General features: G+C 40.9%; 1 protein-coding gene across 1 annotated transcript; it reads left to right on the forward strand.

Annotated features, from left to right (window-relative positions):
* The first annotated feature begins 7,476 nt into the window (after window positions 1-7,476).
* LOC132380122 (RING finger protein 222) lies at window positions 7,477-14,685 on the forward strand. The gene has a single exon (XM_059948718.1). It carries the CDS (start codon window positions 12,675-12,677, stop codon window positions 13,254-13,256), a length of 582 nt encoding a protein of 193 aa, XP_059804701.1. The 5' UTR covers window positions 7,477-12,674; the 3' UTR covers window positions 13,257-14,685.
* The last annotated feature ends 3,808 nt before the right edge of the window (window positions 14,686-18,493 follow it).

Genomic DNA, 18,493 nt, shown 5'->3' on the forward strand with positions numbered 1-18,493 from the left:
AGCACAGGCTGTCTGTCTCCGGGAACGGTTACTGAGAAAATGCTGCAGCTGAGACTAGAGCATGATTTGATCAATCCAAGACAGTCAGATTAAAGTTACAGTTTTTTTTTGAGTTTGTGCAGCTTTTTGGCAGCAATGGTCAAATCTGAGGGTTTGCATTTCAATTGCCCTCTAGAAAGAAAGGCATAATCATGTGATGAATGTACCATTCATTTGTTGCCAAAAAGTGAACCCATTGTCAAAGCTGGAACACACACCCAACAAAGCCAAATTACTTGGCCTTCAAGTGAACACTCAGTATGATTAGGTTTCTGAAATGCCATTCTGTGGAAACTGGTGAGAAGATGCCAATGATTTGCTGAAAAACTAAACAAAAATGGAATAAAAATTCCAGAACTGAGCTAACAGTCTATTATTACTTAAGTTGTACTCTAGTTGAAACAAAGAGCAGAGTTAACCAATGCAAATACTTGCAGTTCATGTTAATGAACAGACTGACGCCATTTCCCTCAAAAGTATTAATTGCTCGCTTCTCACCCACTGAACATTTACTGATGTTAATCCTTGCATGCACAAAGGCAAAGGTTAGCTCCCACCAAGCTTTATGTTTAGCTAGTTTACAACCAATCTTCAGAAACAGTCGCATTTCTTGAAATGATTGGCATCAGTCGGCTAATCTGTCTGGGATATACACATATGAAAAAAGCTACTGAGAAGTAATTAGAATCATTAATAAATTATCACTTTGAACTTCAAATATATACTTGCACTTGGAACATGAAACAGCTTCTTGCTGCCTCAGTAAAGCAGCCAGCATAATCAAAGACCCAACCCACCTCAGACATTTTCCCTTCTCTCCCTCTCACTGGGCAGAAAATGCAAAAAGCCTGAAAGCACGTTCCGCCAGGTTTAAGAACTGCTTGTACCCTGCCGTTGAATGATTCCCTTGAACAATCCTGCATTCTGTTATTGTTTTACCTTGTACCACTTCAATGCACTGTGTAGTGCTTCGATCTGTTTGAATAGTATGCAAGGCAAGCTTTTCACTTACCTCAGTACATGTAGCAATAATAAACCATGGTACCGTAGCGGTTAGTGCTACAATTTACAGTTTGAGGTGTCGAAGTTCAATTGCGACATCATCTGTAAAGAGCCTGTATGTCCTCCCCATGGAATGCATGGACTTGCTCTGGGTACTCTAGTTTCCTTCCACAGTCCAAAGACGTGCTGGTTGACAGGTTACTTGGTCATTGTAAATTGTCTTATGATTTGGCTAGGGTTGAATCAGCGGGTGGCTGGGGCAGTGTGGCTCAAAGGACCAGAAGGGCCTGCTCTAATAAACAAACCTATTCAATTTAGTTCAAAATTAAAATCTTGAAAACAGCAGCTTCTGGAAATCTGAAATAAGAACAGAAAATACTGGAAAAATTCAGCAGGTCAGAAGGAGGTTTGAAGTTCCTTCGTAAGATCCTGCTGAGTTATAGATGCATTTTCTTCTTTTATTAGAGCTAAAAAGAAATTAGAGTAATTTTATATGGCTGAGTAAATGAACCAACGTGGCACAAATTGAATCAGTCATTGTCATTTTTTTTTACAGCACGGCATCTTCATTAAAGCAGCATCAATTTACAATTGTGAAAATAGCAACTGACATTTACACCTGACATTTAAATAGAACAGATTTTGAGTCACAGAGTTATGTAGCCTGGAGCAGGCCCTTCAAAACAACTCACCAATGCTGACCAAGATGCCTGCATTTGCCTGTATTTTGCCCGTATACTCCTCCTAAACCTTTCCTATCCACGTATCTCTTCAAAGTCTCTTAAATGTTGCACGTATCCACCTCTACTACTTTCACATACCCCCCATCCTCTGTGTGGGGACACTTGCCTTTCAGATCCTCTTTAAATATTTCCCCTCTCACCTTAAGATATGCCCTCTGGTTTGAGATTCCCACAGCCTGGGACAAACACTGTGACCATTCACCTTATTTACTTCCCTCACCCTTCACCGTCATATGGAAACCATTCCCTGCCTATGCAGCCACTTCTTATAACTTGAATTCTCCAGTCCTAGTAATATGGCGACACACAATATTCCAAAGTATAGTCTCCACCAATCTCTTCTACTCAGTGCCCTGACTAATCAGTGCCCTGACTAAAGAAACAAGCATATGATATGCCTTCTACCTGTCTACCTGTGACAACATGTTAGGGAGCAATGTCCTTATATCTCTATTCCACAACACTTCCCCAGGCTCTGCCTTTCACCATATATGTCACGCTCTAGTTTAACTTCCCAAAATGCATTACATTACCGTACTTTACTAGTCCTGATGAAGGGTCTCGGTCTAAAACTTCTATTGTTTATTCATTTCCATAGATTCAGCCTGACCTGCTGAGTTCCTCCTGCATTTTGTGTGCATTGTTCTGGATTTCCAACATCTGCAGAATCTTCTGTGTTTATGCCTTACTTCACAATTGCTTGAGTTCAGTTCCATCTGTCTTCTCTTTGCTCACTTTCCCAGTTGATCGGATTGTTAAGGAAGAAGCTTGTCCTAGCATGTGCAAAGAGGAAGCCTTGAATTGGGACAGGAACTTGCCAAGGTCGCCTGGGAGAGGCTGTTATCAGATAAAGGGTTGTCTGATAAGTGGGAGGATTTAAAAGGGAGAAAGGGAGAGCCAACATATTCTTATTGGATTGAAGGGAAAATCTGGCAGAATTGGGCATCCCAGGCTGACGTGAGATATTGTGACTCTGGTCAGGAAAAAGGTCATATTTGTCAGATACAGGTAGCTAGGATCAAAAAAATCCCTAGAGAAGCAAGAGTACACATTAGAAGGATATAATGACATATAAAGGAGAATTCTAAAATATTCTACAAGAACCTTAAGAATAGAAGGGTAACTATAGAGAGGTTGGGTCCCCTTAAAGTTTTGTCCTGTCTTGTCCATACTGCACCAACTGCTGCCACTGGGCTATAAACGTGCAGGAGCAGTGTGTGGTTAAGTGCCTTGCTCATGGACACACACACTGCCTTAACTGAGGCTTGAATTAATTATCTTCCGATTGCTAGCCCAAAGCCTTAACCACTTGGCCACACGCCAACACAGTTCAGTATGGTCATTGATGTGTTAACCCATAGGAGGTGGAAAGGTCTTCTGTATTTATCATGGTGAAAGTAATTAAAGCTTGTGAATTCAGGGAATACAGTGATATTATAAAGTAAATTGTTATTACTGAACAAGAAATGCAAATGATCTTGAATTACATAAAAGTGGGACAAATTCCCTGGAATAGGCCAAGGAATTAATCCATTTTCATGTCAACCTTTTTCCATTGCCCACTACACCACCAATTTTGCTGTTATTCACACACTTAATAATTGTGCCACCTAGCTTTCCATCCAGATTGTTAATATGTATGACAAACAGTAGACATGGCAACCCCCCCCCCACCTCAGCCCACCACAGATCATAGGCCTCTAATATGACAAACTACCTCTCAAACTTCCTTCTGTTCCCTACAACCAAGCCAACTTTGTATCCAATTGGCCAGATCACCCTGAATCTATTGAGATATAAACTTTCAGACTCATTCTACCAACTTGGACCTTGGCTAAAGTCCTTATAGATATCATTTACTATACTTTACCATCAATCCCCTTGGTGGCCTCTTCAAAAAGCTTAATCTAATCTGTGAGACAAGATTTCCGATGCACAAACCCATGCTGACTATCACCTAATCAACCCTTGTCTTTCCAAATACAGATAAACCCTGTCTCTCTAAATTACCCCCAGTAACTTTAGCTTCCTAACTTTCTAAGAGCTCTTCTTAAATAAAGTACAACATCATCTTCTAGTATCTTATACATGACTAGCAAGGATACACAAATCTCTGCTAGAGCCCCAGCAAGTTCTTCCCTTGCTTCCCGTAGCACTGTAGGATGGGACTGGCCAGGCCCAGGGGACTTATCCACCTGTGTACTTCAAGATCACACCTCTTTTGTTACATCAGAATATTCTTTCCTGAACTCACCAGCTTCAAACACCTTCTCCATGGTAAATACAGATGAGTTCATTTAAGACCACTCCCACCTCCTGTGGGCCATATGGTTGACGATACTGATTCTTAAGAGGTCCTATTTTCTCCCTAGCTGCTCTTTTCTTCTTAATGTACTTGTAGAATCTTTTACAAATCTCCTTTTCCTTATCTTCTAAGGTTAGCTTATGTTTCCATTTTTGCCCTTCTTATATAATGCATATGCCTACAACTCATACTCCTCTAGGGATCTTCTTGATTCCAGCTACCTGTACCTGACAAGTGCCTCCTTCTTTTTCTCAACAAGGCCCTCAGTAACCTACATCACCAGGGTTGTCCAATCCTGCCAGTTTTGCTCACCAGTCTTTTAGGAACATGTTGGCTCTCCCTTTCTCACTTTTAAATCCTCCCACTTACAAACTGTCCCTTTATCTGCTAACAGCACCTCCCAGTTAACTTTGGCAAGTTCCTGGACCAGTTCAGGACTTTAACTTGTAGACTTCCTCTTTGTACATGTAAGGAAGGTCTTCCTCATTGAGTATTTTTAAACTAGAAGATTTATGCTCATAGGTCCCAAAGTATTTCCCTACTGATACGTTAAACACTTGCCCTGCCTCACTTGGCTGAGTGTTTGTGATGAAAATCTATTGCCATATAATTGAAGAAAAACAGAAAGTTTTCTAGTATTTTGTAAGCTAACAGATCCATTTGGAGTAGCACAGTACAAATTGAATGAATCCTCCATGACCTGGATCAACATGTTGACATTGTGCGGAGGCATATGTGCTTCAAGGACTCCGTCAGGTGATGCCAACTCAGGGCCACTTGTGTTGGAATGGATGTGGACAAGATGGCAGATGAAGATTGATCCAACCCCAGCTTCTGAATGGACAAACTTGGATCTGCCCCTCTCTGGCCACACTGCATCATGAATCAAGCCTGACAAAACCCAGCGTTCCCCTGTGGTGCCCCAACCCAGGACATCCTCCACCTGGTCCAGACATGCCCTCTCACCAAGATTCGAGACAGCTTTGCTGCACTCCATTGATGTGGCCACGAGCTGGAAGGGTGGCTTGACAAAAACCAATCAGAAGTGTGAAGAGTAAAAAACACCTGCCCTACAAAACAACAAACAACCAGAATAAATGAGGCAAATCTTCAGAATTTGATCTGATCACAGCAGAAAAAGTCAAATTAGAGTGTTTTATTTCATTGATTTCCACACTTTATGTTTACAATTGATTTCAGGGAGAAAATAGATGGGCACGTGATACCTACAAAGGGAATTAGTAAAGATGAAACTTCTCTTAGTTTTTAATGCCCTATTCAAACATTTCAAAACTTGCTTCCCCTCTTGGTAGTGACACACCTGTTTGCATGCAAAGGCAGATCCTCTCATCCCTTGAAAAAGGCACAATAAGAGCCCAGTGAAGTAAATATTTTAATTGTATCTCCATGAGCAACCATCCTAGCCCAACATAATTCACAAAAAGTTCTTGTACTCTGCCCATCCAGCTTCCACTTCCCGTACACTGCTTTTCACACCACCACATCTAGAGTATTGCTGTATGACCTTCCCATGGATACATGCAGTCCTGGATTAACCCACTGTTGTGTAAGGCTACTACTTTCCTGTGCTCTACATTCAAGAAGAGAGTATATCCTTTGAAGATCAAGCAAACAAAGTGTGTAGACATGGGAAGTATCCCACACTAAGGAGAAAGTGCAATACCTCATTATGTTAGATGTGAAGATGAGCATGAGGCACGCTCATGAGTTTGGGTAGAATCAAAATACATCTACATATATAACGATGTGCTTCCTGCAGTTAATGGTTTGCATTCCTTTCTTTTAAATGTCTATACAAGTTAATACACTAGGTTCCAGGGACAGTTTCTCATCTGTTTGCGGAGATCACAAATCTTGTTCAAAGATACGGAAGCCCAGGCACTACTAACAATCCTATCAGAAAGGTGTGTTGTTTTCCTTCTTCCTATGTTCCTTTTCCAGGTACAATGATTGAAGGAACAAAATATAAAGCTGTGCATATAGGAACAAATAGAAAAGAATCTAAGCAAGGCAGCAAAATGGTACAGAGGGACAGATAAACTGCTCGAGGCAGAAAGAAGGTTAATCGGCTTGCAAAGGGTCATTTTCATATCGCAGTTAAAGTAAAAAGTCTGATTTAATTGATGAAAGGTTTAATTAATAATACTCTAAAGTTAATTGCAAAGAATTAAAATAATGTATAAATTCAAAATTGAGCCTTAAATTTTTCAAGGCAGATTCATGCAGCCTGGGAACAAGGCCTTCAGCCTAATGAATCCACACCAACCATCAAGCACCTATTTATATGGCGCCATGGTAACATAGTGGTTAGGATGACACAGTTACAGCTTGGGCCATCAGAGTTCAGAGTTCAATTCCGGTGTCCTCTGGAAAAACGTTGCATGTTCTTCCCGTGAGTGCATGAGTTTCCTCTGGGTGCTCTGATTCCGTCCCATAATTCAAAGACATAGCAGGAGGTGGGTTATTTGGTCATTGTAAATTGTCCTGTGATTAGGCTAGGGTTAAATTGGTGGGTTGTTGGGCCATCTCTAAATAAATAATACCAATCCTACACTAATCTCAGTTTTTTTATTCCACATTCCCAATAACTTCCTAGCGACCAACTAAACATGATATCTCACACTTTCTTGACATGTAAGAGAAAACTAGAGCATCTAGAGGAAAACCTATCTGGTCACAAACTCCACAACTGCGGTCAGGTTGCAGACTGCAAGAGCTGCGAAGTAGTGCCTCTACATGTTGCACCACTATGCTGCCTTATAGCCTCTAACCTCAGGCCCAGTTGCCATGGTGACAGCCACCTCTGAAGCTATGGCCTTCATTACATAGGCCATTCCATCCCATCGACTTCTCTGGAAGTGAAAAGGGAGTCAGAGATAAGAGCAAGCTGCAGTACAGGCACTCAGGGAATGACAGGACGGGCTATCAGCCTCAATGTTTTGATCAGTTATTCATTGCATCCATCAGCCTCGCTGAATGCATATTCTTTAACCTTCCTCAGTTACTTATTACTAGAGAGGCTCTGGGCACTGAAATTGGAACTTGAAAACTTAAAGTTAAACAAGCAACTGTTGAAGCAGAACGTACCAGTATAGTACCCTGAAAATCCCAATGCATTCATTCTCATTTTATAACATCTGTAACTGCTTAAATCTCATTATTGTCCTTTCACCTAATTCTTACTAAATCCTTTTTTAACCATTACCTCACACAACACCTTTTGTACAACAGGATCAGATTTTGCTTGAAAATGCTCCTGTGTAATGCCCTGTGACATTTTACAACACTAAAGAAGTTGTACAAACACCATTTAGTTTACTATTTTTATTGTTGTTTATTGTTGTTGGTGGTACATTTTTCTTTGTTTATTTGATCCATTCCATGTTTTTTCTTACTTGAGTGTTTGCATAATGTAAAACACAAAAGTCTAGGTATCTAACAAGAAAAAATCTACAGATGCTGGAAAAACAAACAACACATACAAAAAGGTAGTGGAACTCGGCAGACCAGGCAGCATCTATGGAAAAGAGTACAGTTAACAATTTGAGCCGAGACCCTTCATCATTGTCAATCAATGTGATAAAGTTTTTGAATGTTCACCACCAGAACATAATTAGAAGTAAAATAATTGATCAAATATTACTATATCAAAGCATCTGGTTTGCTGTTATTTGCCAAACCCATCATCCATATTTGAAGATATTTCTAAATGTATGCAATGGAACTTGCAGAGACTGAGAACTGATAATGTCACATTAAAGAGAACTGGGACTTGTGTTAAACAGGAAAGCTTCAATTAATCAGATTGGAAGAATATAATATTCATAACATATGGACAGCAAAGGATGTGTAAATTAGAGCGGGTTACTTCAATGTTCAATCAGATGTGAATTAAAAATAAGCAGAAAATAAATATTGAAAAGGAGACACATTACAAAGAAATACAGAGAAAGTACTAAATTTTTCTTTCTGAAATAAATTACAACATCTAGGATCTGGAGAAATGCATTCTGTTGTTATTGCTAATGTTCATTATTCAAGAAGCTTCAAGGCAGCAATTAACAAAATGACCCTGTCCCATAAAGTGCACAGACCAAACTGACGAACTCTGAACATCCCATGGTAATTTCAGTCCATGCAAATGCAACAAATTTGCCCCATCCAATTCACTCTAAGGATGAAGCAGATGGCAAAAATGCTGTTTGTGTGGAGCCAATGTCAGAGCATAGTATTTCAGATAACATTTGTTTGCATTTTCTATAATAAATTAGAAAACAATGGAAATGATCAACAGATCAGACAGTATCTGAGCAAAGATAAGCAGAATTAACATCCCAGGTCACAGCCATTTGTCAAAACTGGGAAAGACAGAAAAACAAAGGTTGTTTGAAATTGCAGAGAAGGCAGGAGAGATGGCAGGAGGAAAGGGATTATCTGTGATGGTGATAATTGCTGTGAAGACAAAATGTGAAAGTGTTGGAAAAAAGTGACACCCCTGAAAAGAGAAACTGATTTTTCAGGGACTTGGATTCTTCATCAGAATCGAGAGAGACACACACCCGCAAGCTGGTTTAAGTAACAGAGAAGGCAGAGGAGGGAAATGGGTGGAATGAGGGAGATGCCTCTGATAGGATGAGATTATTTGGCTGGTAAGTGGTAGTTAAGCTTCTTTTTTCAAATAATGTGCTATGCCATTAAATTGAGATTGTTGTGTTATTGTGGGCAGTTAAAGTGTGAAATACCAACAAGAATGTTAGTTAGTTGAAGTTGTAGACTTCTATATTGAGTCTGGAATGCTACAAACTGGCTGCTGAAAGATACAGTGTTGTTCCTCAGACTTGGGTCAAACCTTGTTATAACAGTACAGGAGATCGCAGTCAGAAGTATCAAAGTGATAGTGGATGAAGTATTAAAGTGGCATGCAATAAAAGAATCAGAGTCATACCTGTGGACTGAACGTTGTTACTCCACAAAGCAATCACCCTAATTGAATTTAATTTCTCTGATGGAGACAAGAAAACAATATGAAGAGAAAATGCAGTACACCAGACTGGAAGAAGCAAATTTTGCATTTTCTGTTCATGCTTCGAATTTTCAGCTTTTGAATTTTCCTTTTTCATTATTTCAACAAGATTTGCAAACCTGTATAATCTATAGACCTTTACCTGAATTTGCCAAATCCTTTGCAGATACTGTTACAATTCTCATATATTTGCTGGGCATCTAGGTTTTAACATTACTGAGAATCTAAGATCATCTTATTATTTGGTACATTCTGCAAATATGAAATGCATGCACATTGACTTCCTGAAATGTCTTAAGTAGTTTACATGAAGCATTTGAATTAGATTTAGTAACAAAGTTTCCTTGTGGTGCAGGCTTTGAGAATTGGAATGTGGGCATTCAAAATTTTACATCTGAGATCAGCAGATGCTACAAGATTTTGTATCAGTTCATATTTGTTAAAATACCTTTGGCTCCCAGAGAACATATGGGGTGGGGGGGGGGGAGGGAGGAAGTAAGATTAAGGTAAAGGAAGTACAAGGTTGGGTTTAATGGGATTCAGAGAGCTGACACTAGCTAGGTGACCTTCTTCTATTTCATAGGAAAATTTGCAAAAATGTGAGAATAGGGATATTTCTAGTAAGGTCAGAATTAGTTTTCCATTCCTAATCGCCCTACAGTCCTGTCACTAAGCTATAGCAACCTATACTCAAATGTAATTCTACACTTTTTAAGTTGGAGTGTTAATTTCAAGACTCTTGTGAACATAGATGAATTTATATCTATGCCTTCTGCAAATGGTTACATTTTCAAATCAAAAGGGGAACTCCTTTTATTTCATAAACTTTAAACTTGCTGAATTTTTATTATTTTACATCCAATTTCAGTCACATTCCAAGGCATGCTTAATTTGTTAAATTATTATTTTTTTAGTCAGTAATTTCTCTACGTTGACACTCCTGGGTTCGTGCTCAGGCTTCTATTTTACATATGTTGTTCATAATCAACAACCTTGATCCACACAAATCTAAAATATTTAATTTTGCTGACTATCCTCATATGGAAGGGAACAAACTAAAATTGAGTAACTAAATATGTACGTACAAAATTTCAGAACTTAAACTCCCAGTCTTTAGTTTTGTTGATCTAATATCATGTTTGTAGTTTAATCCTATTTAACTCAAAAATATCATAATAGTCAATCATAAAAAAGTAAAGTAATATAAATGAAACATGACAGGAGGAGTATTACATGAAGTATCTAAATTTGACTGACATAGGGTTTGGTAGTGATTTCCTACTAACTGGTTAGAGATCTGTACTTCTGGAATTTCATCTCCATGTCAGACTGGTACTTGCTTTTTACCCAAATGGCATCAGTGTCTGGCTATGAACAGTTTGCTTTTCAAGACTTGTCAAAGCAGACTGTAATTATTCCTACTGCTGACACTATTACATTGGTTCAAGGAAAAGTAGTTAAGATCTTGAAACAGATGATGGTATGAGACTATCTAAGGTACTACTGGAAAGTCAGCATATGTGTGAGATTGAAAGAAAGACCTGCATTTATATTCCACCCTTCTTACCCTTTACAGAGAGATCGAAAACTTTGCCAATACAGTACTGTTTAATACCTTGTCACCATAACAGTCAGCAGTCTGTAATTGTAAATAGATCACTGCCCCAGAGCTGGGACAGGCCTGCTTGTGCCATATTATTTGCTGATTTTAACACCATTAACTGAAAGGACGTTTACTAAAATTTAATTATCTGTCCTTACATCTTCAAACTTTAACTTGCGGTCCAATTGTGCAGTTCTGTTTATTCATTGTGACACTCCCACTCTACATCACTGAAACTAAACTCAACTTCAGCTTTTGCCTCCTGGAATACCTGCATTTAAACAATAAACTGAATGGGAGTATTATTTGCAAAATTTAAATTTAAGTTTTTGTTTAATATATTATACTTGGAACGTAGGCAACAGCAACGGCCTCTATTGTCCATCCCCATTTCCCTGAAGGTATTCAGAACCTGTAACACATGATTGGACTGACATCAAAACAAACTCCAAAAGACAATGAGGACATACACCTTCCTAAAAGAACTTTAGAGAAAGTTAATAGCCTTTTGCAGTTACAAGTAAATTGTGAAGTGCCATCATATTTCTGTGTAAGATTCCCCTTTCGCTGTTAAATCAAGAATTGCACCGAGTTAGTGGTCGCCTCAGACTCTAGACAGATACTTATACAACTTTTTACAAGTTTTGAGAATTGGTGATAAGGCATGCCCACTACTTTTTAAGGCCTCTAATTTTGGAAAAGACTCAACTGAAATCTCGACTGCCAGGGATCACATTCGTCCAGTTTATAGTAATTTTAAGATACTGTCATCCCAATTGAGAAATGAAAAGAGGTACAATTTCCTGGAGCAAGTCCAAGAGTTGAAGTGTGTGTGTGTGTGTGTGTGTGTGTGTGTGGCCCTAGGTGGGGAGAACAATCGTCGGTGGGCATCGAGACCCTGCACCAGGACTGAGTTCTGAGCTCTTTCTCTCCACAGTTGCTGCCCGACTGGGTGAGCTGCTTGTTTGCTGCTCCCAATACCAACATTTGTCGTTTTTCTGGGAAGTGGCATAAAGAAACTGGATGCACAAGGGCACAACAGTCTGCAGGTGGTGGGACTTACAGCAACGAACTGCTGCCTGGGTCAGGCAGCATCTGTGAAGGGAAATGGACGGTCGAAATTTTGGGTCGAGGTTCATCAGAAATGGATCGGAACCCGTAAACATAAGATATTCAGCAGATGCCGGAAATCCAGAGTAACGCACAAAATGCTGGATGAAGGTTCTCGACCCGAAACATCGGCTCTTAATTCCTTTCCAGAGATGCCGCTTGAACTGCTGAGTTCCCCCAGCACTTTGTGTGGATCAATAGAAACCGGGCCTGCTTAATTCATCAGTGTCCTGTCCTGGACCAGAAATAGTTCGCAATTACATGCCAAAAAAAAAATCGATGCTATTTTCTCGCCGCTTAAGAAATAAAACAATTGGGATGTGCAGACACAATTGGTACCTTGAGAAATAAATACTGCCGTTGTAGTATCAGATTATAGCAGCCGCGAGTCTGTCATGACCATCAAAAGCCACGACTGTTCCCTGGGGTGGTAATTTTGGCTCCAGAATTACGAGGTAGCCCGCGCTCCAAAAAATACGGTAAGCGAAGGATTCCACTTGCGCTTCCTCAGAGCCGCTCCAGTTGCTCAGAGAGGAGGCTGAAAAATGGGTTGGTTGCTGAACAAGTTCAGCAAGACTGGAGCGCCGATCACCTGCCGGGGGCACGAACCTCCACTTCACCGACTTCGTTGTGGAATGCGGATAGTAACGTGCATTTATAAGCCAGGTGCTTCACCGATGCACTCCTGACAACGCAAGGCTCGACATCTGGGGAGAGAGACGCCAAGGGAAAGGCTATCTTGGAGTTTTGGCTTCACCTCTGTCTGGCACTAAGCGCGGGACTGCCGAGAGAGTTGGGAGCGGCGGCAGCGGAGGCTGCCGTTGCAGCATGTCGGACGAGGCAGTGTCCGAATGCCCCGTTTGTTATGAGAAGATGACCCGCCAGACCCAGTCGCCGCGGACCCTGACGTGCAAGCATGTCTTCTGCCACGACTGCCTGGTCAAGACGATCATCAGCCAGGAGGGACAGCCCAAGAAGGTGGTGTGTCCCGTTTGCCGGCACGTCACCTTCCTGCACAGACGGAGCATAGCATGGATCATCATGAGCAAGGAGGACAAGCAGACGCTGGAGATCCCGATGTCGCCCACCGCCCCGGTGTCGGAGAGCCCGCCGCCCGAATCTCCTGGGACGATACCTCCGCACCCGCCCTCGCTCCTGCGCCGTTTGTTCTGCTCCTGCCCAAGGACTTTATCGCCGTCTCGGAACCCAGCACTGCACAGCAGCCGGATTTTTGTGATCAGCGGCCGGGGCAGGCCAATGAGCGAGGAGGAGGAGGTGCGGGCTCCCGGCGAGCCGGTGGTCTTGGAGCGCCGGCGCTGCAGATTGCGCTGGGTGCTGGTGCTGCTGTGCTTCATCATTATCGGGGCCGTGATCGCTGCCATCCTGCCCTGGGTCACCTCCTTCAAGTGACCGCCGCCCGGCACCTCGGCAGCTGCGGTTAACAGGTACTACACTAGTGAACTTGCTTTCACAAGACGCAACGAAAAAAAAGAGGATGCATGTGGAGATGTACTCACCTGTTCCATCTTTGCTGTACTTTATACACAACTAACTTTTTCAGCAACTCTTTGAGAAGCACGCGCCGATTACAGGAAATACAAATTGCACTTGTACAGGACTTTTACAAAACAATATTTTTTCAACTGTAAATATTGAAATTGTGGATATTTGCTTACTCTTCAAAAGGGTAAAACTAATCTTATTGACAACTTGTTCTAACTATAAATATCTTGCATAGCTGTTATAAACGGGTGAGTTGTACCAAGTTGATTTAAGAATTCGTATTTAACATTGGTAAATGAATCAAAACCTCACTCCTAAATTCTGAGCATATGTTAAACTTGAATATACAAGTACTTTTTTTTGCACAAATATAGAATATTCCACTGTCCACAATATGCGTAGTACACGCCGTTATAGACTTTTGTAACATTCTTAACTTTTAAGCTGTTGTACAGCGGTGTTAGCTCGGCAAATTCGTGTACCTGTATTATCTCAGGATTTCACTGGGCTATGGGCGACGCTGCTACTGGGATACTTTCATATGCAGTGCCACTCCGGACTGGAGTCCAAAGACATGTTTGCATGTTCTAATCACTGCAATGTTAAGGAGATAAGCTGGGGTTTGTCAGGGTTTCCTGGTTTTCTACCTGGCTCCGCTAAACCTCTCCCAATACTGCCTGTGCGATGAAGACCTCCGTGTGGCGCATTCGCTCTATTTCAGATTTATTCACACTATTCGAAAATCTTCGACATTTGAGAGAGGTGACAAAGAGGCGTAATGCAAATTTAAATGCGTATACAATACAACTTGTTCCCGAGTCGCCCGAATTAGTGAACTCCATTCAAATGAACGCGCTCCCATAATATATACAAAAGAGGTTTTTTTTGCAAATGCTGGAAATTTTGAGCACACATACATACAGTGCTGGGGAAACTCAGCAGGCCAGGCAGCGTCTAAGGAAAGGGAAAAAAATAGTGGACGTTTCGGGCCGAAGTCCTTCATCAGGACTGTTTACGACGCCCCCAGAATATTACTTAATTCAAAAGTCCATCGTAGGTCCCAACTTGTGGCAGAGGTGGTTCCGCCGACCCTAGCGCTCCCTTTCACTTGTAGTAATTGCTCTTCCAAAACATTTTTATGTGCGTTTGATGGCATTCATTGCAATACTGTGGTTGCTATAGCCAGTGTATTTTGTAGACAAAATTGTTTATGAATGTCAGAGAAAACAACACCCTGGAGACTGCCGGTAAAAAAAAAAGAAGCAAACGTGCCAAACATTGCTGTACTAGTTGAAAATTCCGATGTCAATTAAAAGGAATATTTTTCTTCCATAAATCCGGTGGCCTTAGTGTTTTGTTAAGCATGTGGATGTCGCGTGCCTGTCGAGGCCAAACCCACCCTTGGTGCTTCACTGGGAAGCCGGCGATAACCGATCATGTGGACCTGCTGCAATGCATGCGATTGACAGCTCTAAGTACCTGAATGGAGACCAGCTTCGTGACACTGAATGAAGTACTGTACAGTAAATGCACTGTCTAATCTATGAAAAGTTGAGGCAACAGGTTTATAACGAACTAACACAGAAACCTGGGCAACTTTTTTCCATAGTACCTAATGCAGCTACTTGCCAAGGCTTCTGTGGTGGTCGAGAGAGTGGACTCTAAGCCGGTAGAACTGCTGCTGGTTAACCTGCCTAGGTTATTGTGAGTTTTCTTGCAGGTACCTGCCCTATGGGATGGAAGGTATTTAATGCTCGTGACTTGTAATTGCTGGCATGGTTTTGGAGAGTCAGAAGTTGACCTGCTACCCATTAAAATAAACCTAAACACAGCATTGATCTGCTGGGTTCAGTTGAGACTCTGGCCAGTAACTGAGGATGAAAAAGGTTGGAATTTCAGCAACAGCAGGGAAAAGCAATAAAGTGCTGGAGGAACTCAGCCAAGCAGGCAGCACCTATGGAGAGAAAGGGAAATGGACAGTGGATGTTTCAGGTTGAAATCAGATTATTTCACCCTGAAATATTGCCTGTCATTTCCCTCTCCCTCCACCGATGAGCTTAGTCTGCTATGTTCCTCCAGGCGTTTGCTTTTCGCTCTGTATTCTGGTACTTGCAGTCTCTTGTGCCTCCTCTGACATAAATATTAGCTGCTATTTATAGGCCAAATTTAGATGTTCATGCCTTTTTCAAAAGATATGGACATCTTCATTATCTGAACAGCTAAAACTAAAATTGCTCAATCATTAATATACAGTATTGTGTTGGAGGGAATGCCATCGCTAAACAGATTCAAGTTAGTTCAGCTGACAAGTTGTTGTAAGGAACTCCTTTCATGGTATTCTGTGGCAGAGATCATTTGTTATTGGAAACAGTAACAATTGGAGACATTACTGAGGACATTGCCTCTGATCTTTATTGACTACTGCTAATGCTCCTCAATCTCATCCAATAAAATGTTTCAATAGCAAGAGAAGTCAATTCTCACATCACCCTCTAGAATTTGATTCTTTCATCCACATTTTTACCCAGGGTCTGACGAACTCTGGAGCTGAATAACCCCAGAAAACTGCAAACTGAGCAGCAGTGAGCAGAAGATCAAACCTCTTCATAGCTTCATGATGTCTTCTTTAATCACTTTGCTGACTATTGTGAGGTTAATTGAAAATATTGTAAATAATTGAATTGGACTTTATTTTATTGCACAGGATCTACCTGGGGCAATTTGCATGTTGCCAGGAAGATTCTACATTGCAACTTTACTAAAGCAGGTTGGCTATAGGTGCAGCTAGCGTAGAGAACAGTCAATGCTACAGCTGGGATGTCAACAGGATCCAGAATCTTTGCTAAGGATTTTCTTGATATTACATGGAATGAACTGAATATGACAAAGATCTAAGGTGCTGGAAATCACAGCGGAAGTCTCAGATAGGTCATATACTCTATATTCCTGGCTGAATAAGCTAGCAAATGGTTTACCCTTGTCTTTGGGAATCACGTGATGGTTTAATCATCATAAGTGATGGGAATATTAACAAAACTTCCTTCTGCCGGTTATTTACTTGTCCAGCACCGTGTATATATAGAACGGCAAGCTCCATAGTTCAGGCTGACAAATTATTTGGTTTAATGAAAATGTACTATTCCAGTGGTGTGAGACTTACTTCTAATGCAATCTTTACCTATGATCATTAAACTAGGTGTCATCTGGGAGATAAATGTGCTGTATTTGTTGAAGTGACAGTTGTGCTATCTTGGGTGAGATAATGAATGAATACTTCAAGGATTTGGTTTCAAATCCGGTACAAGGAAGGATATAAGCTTCCATTATTTGCCAGCTGCAAGGCAGATCAGCATAAACACAAACAAAGAGCTGTGGTTAATTATTTTATTTGCTAACAGAGAACTTAGAAATGGTACTACTGTCCAATATATCATGCTATGGGTATGGTTGATGCTTCTTTGTTCCGACACTCTAATTTCTGAATTTTATATGAAAATAGAAATTTGTATTTACATTATTTCTCATCATATGCTTCAGAAATAACTGAGAGTATGTCCCCTCCCACTGTGCTGGATAAGATACAAACGAATCTGGAAATGGTGAACATCACCTTGAACCAAGTGGATGACCTTTCTTGACTACCATCTCCGAGTGCCTAATGTCATAGTACCTGTCTTTAGCAAATTGTTTCACTCCTTGTGACATCTAAAATATGACAAAGTTTATCAGGCATAGAAAAAAAAACCATAACAATGTCCTGGCTGCAGTTATAGTGGCCTGCGATCCGCGTCCAACAATACCTCTAACAAAGCTGTTTCAGTACAGCTACAACATTGACATCCCCAGCCCAAAGAGCAGAAGATTGCTAAGGTGTATCTTGTCTAAACAAAGTTTCTAAAAATCCAAACCGACCTATTACTATTCAACCAGACTTACGTTACTTGGCACGTCTCACATGACGAATCAGCCAGGCTGTGCATTAACTGGGAAGGGATAACAATGAATACATTCATGTAGCACAATCTATGCTTCAGTGCAACTCTTAGTCAACTCTCACAGATTCTGTTATTTGTTGTTGCTGAAGCTGTCTTAAAAATAGAACCTGTTTTGCAGTATGAAAACACCCATGGAATGGAGATAAGGTTTGTGTTAATGAACACACAGCACTGGTTTTGCTATGTTCCAAGGAAATGATTAACTTACTGAACTGGATCTTCCTATATCAGGCTCCCTGCCTGACCTCAATAACCCAAGGTCCATACCCATAATGGCTTTCTTTTTCTGAATGTCAAAGACTGAAGAGAGCTGACCACCCTTCAACTGACCAGCGTCACATATGGTATTTTACTTGAGGCACTTAAAAATTATTCAAACTGATTTAAATAATTTTAAAATCACTTGTTTAAAAATGAGGAAAGTAATTGAAGAAAATTTAGCAGTTAGCAAACAAAAAAAAAGTAAGACAGGCACTTATCTGCAATTTCCTTTCCTCCACATTGGTTGAGATTTCCATTTTTATGCCAGCTTCCATGGTGTGAACCTGAGAACAAAGTGCAAAGTGCAGCTGGCCCTTCTCCTTAATAGATCAGAGCTCAACTTGTGAGTTCAATGATGGATCAAGATACACCAGAATGTGTCCAGCTCATTTTGCACATTTACCGGTGACAATGCAGGTTTGGCAGCCTTAGACAAGTTGAACTTTAAATAGCTGGTACCTAGTGTTCCCTTTGGACCTGTCAGCATTCAGTCAGGCCCAATGTTAAAAAAAAATGGAGATTTTGGAAACTAGAACTATGCCACAAGTCCAATAAGCTGATTTTATCTCTCAGTTGATGTAAATTCCATTGCCCTATCATGGCAAACTATTAACACAAGATATTCTGCAGATGCTGGAGATCCAGAGTGATACACGCAAAGTGCTGGAGGAACTCAGCAGGTCATTCAGCATCCCGGATATGAATAAGCAGTCAAGGTTTCAGGCTGAGACCCTTCTTCAGGTCTGGAAAGAAGGAGGGAAGATGTCAGAATATAAAGGTGGTGGGCCGGGGGAAAGAAAGGAGGACTGGCTAGAAGGTGATAGGTAAAGGTAGGTGGGTGGGAAAGGTAAAGGACCAGAGAAGAGGGAATCTGATAGGAGAGAGGAT

The sequence above is a fragment of the Hypanus sabinus genome, chromosome 23 (genome assembly GCF_030144855.1).
Source record: "Hypanus sabinus isolate sHypSab1 chromosome 23, sHypSab1.hap1, whole genome shotgun sequence".
NCBI classification, from domain to species: domain Eukaryota; kingdom Metazoa; phylum Chordata; class Chondrichthyes; order Myliobatiformes; family Dasyatidae; genus Hypanus; species Hypanus sabinus.